The sequence below is a fragment of the Adiantum capillus-veneris genome, chromosome 13 (assembly GCF_014529385.1).
Source record: "Adiantum capillus-veneris isolate H3 chromosome 13, ASM1452938v2, whole genome shotgun sequence".
NCBI classification, from domain to species: domain Eukaryota; kingdom Viridiplantae; phylum Streptophyta; class Polypodiopsida; order Polypodiales; family Pteridaceae; genus Adiantum; species Adiantum capillus-veneris.
This window is the reverse complement of record NC_140943.1, coordinates 65,678,683-65,689,057: the sequence shown is the minus strand read 5'-3', so window position 1 is coordinate 65,689,057 and position 10,375 is coordinate 65,678,683. Positions and strand designations below refer to the sequence as shown.

Here is a 10,375-nt window from a genome sequence, read left to right as displayed (position 1 = left end):
GTTTTCCCTAGATCATAAGTCTCCAAGTACTAGCAAAAGTTTGGTAAGAGTATGGCAATGCATCGAGAACAGTCTGCATAAGTGAATTGTCAGAAATGACTTCACTGACAGAAATGAGTTGCTCATTAATATCCTTGGTACTGTCAAGGAAAGTATCCCATGTCATCATAATCTTTGACTCGAGCTCTTTACACGCAACATTACAATTTTAGCCTCATTGTGACTTGCATAAAGATCAACCAAAGTATCCCAAGCCTATTTTGTTGATTTTGTTGACCGAATGTGAGGAGTAATAGTGTGTTTTCATAGATAATGCAATCAATGCATGAGCATGTGCATCTCTAACGTCCTAACGTGCCTGCTTAGTCGTAGGAAAATCAACTCTAGTCGTAACATACCTACAAAACCTGCAACATCCTCACTAGACCCTGTGTCCACAGAAGGCTGACATATATAAATGCCATGCACAACATTGCAAAAAACCTATGACAAAAGATTGTGTCATCATGTAAGCCCACATTGGGTAGTTATCCCATCGAGTTTATCCTCACCAACAGCAAACATCTTGAAAACATCTGTGTTGTTGTCAACCATGGCGATTGATTGCACCTGATGTGAAAATTGTCTGGAAAGAGGAAAAATGAAGTAGGACTAACATGAGCTATATAGCACAACTCAAAGAGGATTGTAAGGGACATGTTCTGTAGAAAATTGCAACGACAGAAATTCTGCACAAAAGGAAAAAATTGCTTGCGTAGTACTACTTGTAGTGGAAACAGAGGATGAAATGAGCCTAAATCAAAATTCTGAGCAAACCAAGCTCTTCGAGTGCTGCTTCCGAAGTATTAATTGACATGCTTAACGCTCACCAAAGTTCACCCAAATAGAAGAAAGTAAGTAGGCGGGTGCTGACAATGTTGACAACTATGCTCGGGAGAATGCAACTTGCTCTGATACCAATTGTTGGAATTAGGGTTGCAGGGATGCACACACAACTTGAAAAAGATGAAGAAGCTCAAGGCACACAACAGAGAGTGCATTGCTTAGTGCACAATAGAGAGATAAGTTAGCCCTATTATGATGGGCGTACATACAATGCACGGGGGAAAAAACTCCTAGTGAGGGAAAAAATGTTTCGGCGGTCCTAAGTGTCACATCACTACCACATATTTGGTAACAACACAAACACATGTTTGATTTACTATTTGAACCGCACGAACCAATCAAGCATGGTGTTTTGTTTATGTTGCAAGGTCGAGAATCACAACCATGAAACTTCGCATCTTAAGAAATTTATCCCAAGATATAATTTACTAGCTCATGGCTACAAAAGTCACTTGCAAATCAGTAGTAGAATGAACTTCCATAACATCCTTACTTAATCAATGCCATCCTTTTTGTGCTAATTAAATTGTGGGAAAGCACATACATACTAGTGATGCATGCCCTCCGCACACATCTATCATGGCTTTATTTGCCCAATGCTTTTCTATCTTTTAATGGAGATGGGGATCATAACCTCTCCTTGTAAAAAAATCTTGATGGATGCATCATTCATGAAAACAATTCTGTTTGTAGATTAATGATTAATAAGCATTAAAATGAAATTAATATTGAATAAGTTGAACAGGGACATCTGTATTTATGTGTACTAATATAAGGGGGCATTTGGAAATAAGAAGTATTAAAAACTCCAAGCCAATGGCAAATCTTCCTTTTCAATGAAGGCAAGCTAGATATGGTAACTTTGGCACAAACAATTGCATTGAAAGTGGCCATAAGTTGCCAAGGTTGTGTTGGTGCAGTGAAGAGGGGGCTTCTGAAGATGTAAGGGGTAGATACATATGGTATAGACTTGAAGGCCCGGAAAGTGACTATGAAAGGGAATGTATGCGTTGTCAACTACCTCATTTTGTGCTAATTTTTTATATTTAATGCTTCTTTGAGTGCCTTGCATGTCTAGAGTTATGAAGAAAACTCAGTACGTTGATCTTTGTAAAAGTTTCTCACCAATTAGCCCACAGATAGTGGTACCCACAAGATCATCAATATCCTATTTCTATCTCGGGAGAACTAATCTCCTTATGAAAATTTCCAAAGCATAAAGTCTTAAGAGAGATTGACAAGGGGTATTTGGAGTTTGTGAAGGGAAATTTTGGGATTTTCTCACCAACTACTCCACAGATAGTGATACCCACAAGATCATCAATATCCTATTTCTGTCGTGGGAGGGAGGGTCACATTTAGAATTTACATACATGTAGACGCCTTCTTATCTTAATTTATCTAAAAATGTGGCTCTCCTAATGGCTTCATTTTTTTTTTTGACTATCTAAAGAGGAAAAAACACTGAAGGGAACATAAAGCATTAGGAAAACACAAATGTGTTAATGACTCAACGTGCACTCGACTACCTCTTTATAACTTTATAAAAACATGAAAAGTCATTTGACTTTCCATTTTCATGGAACTCACCCTTCACTTATGCAGTTGATATGTTTTGAAAGGATTTTTATTTTTTTGAGATTGGAAGGCCCTAATTAACGCAAAGGCAAGGGAGAATTTGCACAAATTTCTGGCATTTCCAAATTTATATCTGTGTTGATAATTTGCCAGATTGATTCAAGGGAGAAATAAAATTGATGTAAAGGAGAAATTCCACAAATTCTCTGTACATCTCCCAAATTTTCTTAGGGAAAATTACCAAAATACCCCTCTAATTTGAGGAAATTCCCAAAATACCCTTGTATCTACTTTGGTTGGATTGTTCAAGATTTTCTAATCGTCATTCGCTTTTGACAATTGAGATCCATTTTTGAGTGCTCAGCATGTAAATTTGTCACCAGTTACCATTGCAAAAAAGGCAATAATGTCTAAAAATAATGAAGCAATTCATCTCCAAAGCCTACATAACTAATTCAAATTGTAGTTTTAGCATCTTGTACGATAGACAATCACTCTTCTTGTGAAGACCTACCAAAAGTTATTTTTGGAGAAATTTACTCTCACAACCAGGGGTATTTTGGAAAATTTGAAGGGCATTTTGGAAATTTATAACAAAATATCGGGGTATTTTGGGAATTGTAGAAATTTGAGGGGTATTTTGGGAATTTCCTCAAATTAGAGGGGTATTTTGGTAATTTTCTCATTTTCTTAATTGATGGAAAGGCGTTATACTGCGTGCAACGAGTAGATCATCCTGACACCGGGAAACTGGGTGGCTCGATGTTGCCTGCTATCCCCTCCACGGAGAGCTTCAGCCTTGACGCAGCAGAAAAGGAACCAGACGGCTGTGCCTTGTATACTTGTCATAGTCACCACTCAAATAAGGAATATGAATTCAACCAGTTCTTCATCTCAGCGGAGACAAGCTCTCTTCAGGAGAACCCTATAGTCAATGATGGTAATGGGGGTTTGGTCATAAAACCCGATGAAGTGCCTGAGCCCAATGACAAGCCCGCAAAATCCCTAGACTTCGGAGTTTTTCATGGCATTCTAGAATCAGATGATCTTGAGATTCTACCGTCTGCAAGAACCCATTTAGAGTTACCTGCTGGCACTCACGATAATGGACATGATTCCTCGCCAGAGTCTGACGTTGATGTGGATGGTGCCAATACCTCTGACAAGAAGTCGGATTTTATTGCTCACAATCTTGAAAATGGAATCAAGACAAGTGTCACAATAGCGGAGGCTCAGTCCTTTCTGCAGGATATTAGACAACATAGTGATGCTAGATTCAGAATTCTTGAAGAAGTGCTGTTCTTGTTCTCTGTCTTTCGGCACTCGCATAAAATATATATTTATCAAACACATTTGTGCAATCAGATATGCACCCATTTGGTCATACATATATAGCGTGCACCTGGACAGACATTCGCACAAACAGACAACAATTGTATTCCCTGTTTGCATACATGAACATATTTAAACAAGCACAAAAATAACATGGACAGAGTTACATAATGCACTATATGGCATCACATTATCGCATATGCCTTTGCTTGTGTCCATGAGTGCTCGTATGTAGGAGGGTCATATGATTTCAAAGTAGGAGAAATTTTGTGTTTTGGTTTGTCTTGCTTTCTCTCATTTAAGAGACGTCACATATAGATGGTGCATGTCGTATCTGTTCGTAATGTTCTTCACTGACCATTTCTGGGTGTAATCAGGTATCTTCTCTTTCAAGTGATGAGGTCAAAGTTGCTGAAACAGAACATTTGAAAACAGAGTAAGCATGGTGTTCACAATTTTGAAACTCCAGATATTAATTTCCTGTATGCATTCTGGTGCAGTCTGTTCCTGTTATAGTCTCTTTGAATAAATGTCTTCTCAGAGAGAGTTTTGAGATTGATCAGCTGCGGAAAATACAAGAGTCAACATCCTCTTTTGTAGCAGAAGTAATGTCACAAAGTGGGTTTATGAACATTGTCTTGTCGGACAGCGCAGAGTGGGCTTTTCTCTGTACGTCAATGCTAGGCCACTCTCCTTTTGCAAGGCTTGACAGAGTTCCTACTTTTGATGGAGTAGCAGGAAGATCTCCTATGTTGTGAAAATAGAGCCTTGAAGGTACCCATGCATGGTAACATCCGAGAAGGGTTTGAAAATATGCAAGATAGCATGCTTGGAGCCATACACAGAAACATGCACGGTGCCATATTTGGAGCTATGTATGCCAGGGCTACGTGAATAACAAATGCTTTTGGGGGTAACTTTGAGGCAAATTTCAAGGCAGTTTGCAAAATTTGAAAAAGCTTCTGCTTTCCAAGGTAAATGCCCAAAAACAGTCATTAGCTGTCCTTCTACAAGGATACACCCAAGACGGTCATTAGCTGTCCTTCTACAAGGACAACACCCAAGACTTGCATGGTTTTCAAGCAATTTTTGACTGTGTGGCTTGCTCAATCTTATGAGGTTCATGTGCTAGTCACATGGAGGTGGCTGTAATTTGAAGAAGGTGACACTCTTTTATGCTATTATTGGAAAGCCTGGGATGCATTTCTTCCAATGGCCTCTTCCAAACTATTTCTCTAGAAGAGCAGTGTGTCACATAGTGAGCACGTGGCGTGCCTACACTGAACTGAGAAGAGAAGAGCTGAGTTGTACCCGAACTGGAAGACCCAGAATGAAGCGTAGCAGCCTGGCCTTTCCGTGCTGATGTGGCACACTATGGATTGGGCTGAAGTGGCATATATGCACTGGAGATGCTTTTTGTTGTCAATTAGTAAAAGCAGTTGATTATGAGGGCTTTAGGTCCAAGGTCAAAGCAGTTGATTACGAGGGCTTTAGGTGCAAGGTTAAGTTATCGATTGACTTATGTGCTTTATATGAACTTTGTAAAAATAACTCTCGATTTTCAAGTCACTCGTGGGCTTTCGGAGACTAGTGCCTATAAAAGTGAGACGAGGGTACCATTAGTCTTAGACTTGCGACTTTGGAAATAGTCTGAGGAGTGTGTACTCTTACAATTGTGTCACTTGCGTATTGCACTTGAGCCACCACGTGGACAAGCTACTGCAATAGATCTACATTAGTATTAGTTAGCTTAGGATCTAGCCTGACAATTTGTGAGCTTCTAGAAGGATATGCATGGTCAGGCAGGTCATAGTTGCATAGCCTCATTTGCACAGCTGTTGTGTTACGGTTTGCTCCGCCTATGGGGATGTAGTGGCTTCCCTCCAATGTCCCATTGTTGGGCACATAAAATCTTTTACCAACAGTTTGTTGTAAACACAACCACCACCAAACTCTGATGGTCTGTAAAGACAGTAAAATCTGCTCCGAGTAGGTAATGCCGCCACTGAGTAAGAGCATGGATAACCGCCAAAAGCTCTCTCTCATAAATCTGTGCTGTCATTTCCGGCCTTGAAAACAATCGGCTCTCGTAAGCAATGACATGGCCTTCTTGCATTAAGACCGCACCCAGACTACGACCACAAGCGTCAGAATATACTTCAAATGACTTCTGCAAGTCCGACAAAGTCAAAACTGGTTCCGTAGTCAATTTCTCTTTCAATGTCTGAAAGGCGGTCACCTCTGTGGGTCCCCACGAGAAAAGGACTCCTTTCTGCGTCAAGATATGCAAAGGGGAAGCAACCTCTGCAAATTTTCGAATGAACCGCCTGTAGTACGAACACAGTCCCAAGAAGCTTCTAAGTTCATGGACATTTTTCAAATTGGGTCAATCACGGATAGTCTCTATCTTGGCCGGATCCATTTGCACTCCTGCTGCTGACACAATGTGTCCCAAAAAGTGTATCCCTGGTAGGAAAAATTTGCATTAATCACTAACTTGTGATCTCGTGATGCCTGAAAGACCTGAAGCATGTGATCTCTGTGTTCTGCCTCATTCTTGGAGAAAACAATGATATCGTCAAAGAAAGTGCCAACAAATAGCGTGTACTCTCGAAAAATCCTGTCCATCATCCGATTAAATGTCGCAGGAGCATTGGTTAAGCCAAAAGACATCACCAAAAACTCAAATAACCCAAAAGTCGTCCGAAAAGCTGTCTTGTAGACGTCTCTCGGCGCGATTCTGATTTGATGATATCCACTCTTCAAATCAATCATGCTTTACAAATCAATCCTGCTAAAGCATGAGGATCCCTGTAATCTATCGAGTATATCATCGATCCTAGGAATCGGAAATCTGTTTTTGATGGTGATTCTGTTGAGAGCTCTATAATCGATGCACATTCTCCAAGATCCGTCTTTCATCAAAACCAACAACATTGGAGAGCTGTCACAAAGTGATGACGTGGCGGACAACAGAAACCCTAATTTCTGTCAGAAACCCTAAAATTCCTGCAAACCCTAATTTTTGCCAAAAACCCTAAATTCCGGAAATCGCGGAGGCGGATTATTAAAAAAAAATAAAAAAATTTGATCTTCGGCCAAGCTGAGTTTCTGGGTTCCGTTTGGAGTAGACTATGCTAAACCAAAACATCGAGGTAAAGTTTCACAATCCGAGGAGTATCTGCTAGGTCCTCCTCCTCCATCCACTTCGCATCAAATGCAGGAAAGTTCTTGAACTTAACCAAGAACCGCCTTCAGACTTTACCTTTCTTCGTATCATTATGTGCCAAAATCTGTTCAGGAACAAGGATCTCCTCGTTTTCTTCCACTTCGGGTTGCTCATCAGGCTCCCCATCATCAGGCACATCACCCTTAACAGGGTTCAAGAGACTCACATGCAATGCATTATGAATCCTCCAAGTATCTGGCAGGTCCAATCGGAAGGAGACAAAGTGATGACGTGGCGGACAACAGAAACCCTAAAATTCCTGCAAACCCTAATTTTTGCCAAAAACCCTAAATTCCGGAAATCGCGGAGGCGGATTATTAATTTTTTTTTTTTTTTTGGAAAATGATGAGCGACGCGAATTTTGCTTTTGCTTTTTTTTATAAAAAAAAAAGAGAAAAGACTCTCTAAGAGAGAGAGAGAACTGATGCTTTTGATTTTAAAAGCTTTTGGGGCTCTGCTTTTGGGCATCCCTTGTAACCTTTAAATTAGTGGTGAGGGCCTCACTTCTGAGAGCATCTGGACGCAGAGTCTGAGAGTGAAACCCTAACCGCTCTCTTGTACTTTGATGATTGATTAATACAAAAAGAAATACCAAAAGGGGCGCCAGTCTTTGGGGCCAATATCTCTAGGCACGGAACTCCGCCGGGCCAGTGCAAATCTATTGTGATCTGTGAATTGTTTTGAAGTGGTTATTTGGTGCTGTCGCGGTTGATTCTTGACTCGGAGTGTCAAAGTTTGTTACAGTGGTATCAGAGCACGGCCGATTTCTCTTCTACGGGAAATACGATCCCCGAATTTTTTTTTTTTCCGCGGCACCTATGGCTTCAGGCAATGATCAGTCGACTCCCTCTGCATCTGGAGATGCGGGCTGGGATCACAACGAAGATTCAGACAGAGAGTATGGCCCGCCTCAGCCTACTCAGGCGGAGCAAACAGAGATGGAGCGTCGTCAATTGATTGGCGATGCAACAAAGATGATGCTCAATTTTGCCAAGGACCCGAAGATGGTAAAATATATGAACCAGACCTCTTTGAAAGAGGTACAGATGGAGTGGCAGAGAACCACAACACCACTCCCGAAACCCGCTCTCAAGAAACCTTCTACCTCCAAGAAATATACGGAGAAGGAACTGGAGAATGTGGTTGATGCACGGATTGCTCAGCTTTTCGACGTGCAAAAGAAAGGCAAAAAGCACGGCAAAAAGCAGAACAAAGGTACTGACTTCCCGGGATATTTGGGTCGTCAGTCGACATTCGACAAAGCAAAGAAACGGAAGAAGCGTGTTCGATTTGAAGGAGTACCCAGTTCTTCTTCTTCTTCTTCTGACAGTTCTTCTAGCTCCTCGGATTAGAGCGAAGAAGACAGAAAAAAAGCAAAAAGCGAAGCAAGACACAAAGCTTCGGAACGGGCAAGAAAAAGGCAAAGAAGGCTACATCTCGCCCAGAGACTGACAGTTCTACTGAGGACTCGTCTACAGACAGCTCAGATTCCGATGACGGAAAGTTTTATGCGAACAAGAAGAATTTTTACAAAGCCAACCAGTATGACTTTCTCGAAGATAACAGCAAGAAAGTCCGAGAGTTTAAGGAAGGTGGCCACTCGATCAAGTTTGATACTTTTCAGGATACTCAGATGCTTCGAAGGCTTTGTCTCTTATACAGCAGTTTGACATCGCTTTCGCGGGAGGACGCTATTCAGAGCACTCCAAGATTCGGAGAGCTGCCTCTTACTCTGAGGGGAATGCTCGTACTTGGTGGTCCACGCTTCTATTAAGCAAGACTGTGCCAGTTACATGGCTGAAATTCAAGAGGCTTTTTATTTCTTCTTGGTTGACTCAAGAGTTTGAGCGAGATATACGAGCTGCTTGGAACCATCTCCGGATGACCAAGAGCGATACAGTGAATTCTTATTGTGAAAGATTCTGGAGCTCTTTTCTACCCGCCTCTTCATTCAAGAAGATCTCGTTCAGAGAACAAATTGAGCGGTTTACCTTGGGTCTACCTACAGAGATCCGAGATCACTGCTTGGAACAGAAGTCAGCTTCTATTCAGGAGTTGATGAGTCATGCGAAGCGGGGCTTTGCCATTCACTCTGGCAGTCTGACTTACCCCACAGATGAGGCCATGACACAACGAGTCAAACAGACTTCTGGGAATGAAAGTAGAATGAAAAAGAGCAACCCAGAGAAAAAAAAAGGATGCACGACCCAAGCTTACTCCTGAGGAGAGAGCTCGCTTCATCAGAGAGGGGAAGTGCTTTGGATGCGGGAAACATGGACATATTTCCGCAAAGTGCCCTGATAAGGCACAGAAAGAACAGAATGATAAAGACGACGACAGGTCTGAGAGTTCGAGAGCAGCTGAGGAATGTGGCAGAAAAGGCAGATAGAAAAGCAGAACTGGTACCACATGGCGTGGGACTTGCACCGAATCAAATGAATGAAAGTACAAACTTTGCCGTTTTTTTTTGGGGCAAAGTGAAGGATGTAGAAGCTCTTTTGAAGGAGCCAAGGCCAACTTCTTTTCACTTGGAATTGGCGGCTCGATTTGGAACTGCGCCCGATAGACTGACGCCACTGGCGGAGGTAGTTCGACTGGCACCCGGATGGGATGTTGCCATTACACCGAGCATTGGCAAACTTCGTTTGCAATGACAGGGGTGTTCAGGGCACGTGAGTGACGTTCTACTCGGGATCCCTTGGTACCACAAGAACTACGCCGTGGTTGACTACCGGGCCGAGAAAGCGACTTTGATAAATGAAGGGTTTAGAGATTGTACTTGATGAACTTCAATTTTCTTACTCATTCTTTTGGGAGAACTGAACCATGGATAAAAGTTGAATATGTTTTGACCTGAAGAAAAGAACGCCAAGATTTTTTTTCTCCACGCTCATGCCGATTGCTTTTGAGAGGGCCTGAAGATCATACCATTGATCTGATATCTGGAAGCACACCACCGAATCGGCCACCTTATTGTGTGAGCCGAGTACAGAATGAAAAGATTATGAACTCAGTGAAAGACCTCTTGGAAAAGGGTCTTGTCCAGCTTAGTACTTCACCGTATTGCTCTCCAGTGTTGTTGATTTTGAAGAAAGACAGATCTTGGAGAATGTGCATCGATTATAGCACTCTCAACGAAATCACCATCAAGAACAGATTTCCGATTCCTAGGATCGATGATATACTCGACAGGTTACAGGGATCCTCGTGCTTTAGCAGGATTGACTTGAAGAGTGGATATCATCAGATCAGGATAGCGCCAGGAGATGTCTACAAGACAGCTTTTCGGACGACTTTTGGGTTATTTGAGTTTTTGGTGATGCCTTTTGGCTTAACCAATGCTCCTGCGAC

At 41.8% G+C, this 10,375-nt stretch overlaps 1 protein-coding gene across 8 annotated transcripts in view; it reads left to right on the top strand.

Moving 5' to 3' along the window:
- Nucleotides 1–3,148: 3,148 nt before the first annotated feature.
- The window catches only part of LOC147444167 (uncharacterized), an 84,287-nt gene continuing 77,060 nt past the window's right edge, over nucleotides 3,149–10,375 (top strand). For 3 of the 8 annotated variants that reach the window (XM_086526879.1, XM_086526878.1, XM_086526880.1), the window contains exons 1-2: nucleotides 3,149–3,756; nucleotides 4,173–4,231. In XM_086526879.1, coding sequence (XP_086383005.1) covers nucleotides 3,226–3,756; nucleotides 4,173–4,231 — 590 coding nt within the window. In that variant the 5' untranslated portion in view covers nucleotides 3,149–3,225. The remainder of the gene's footprint in view (nucleotides 3,757–4,172; nucleotides 4,232–10,375) is intronic. The other 5 variants (XM_086526875.1, XM_086526876.1, XM_086526877.1 and 2 more) reach the window with 4 other exon arrangements.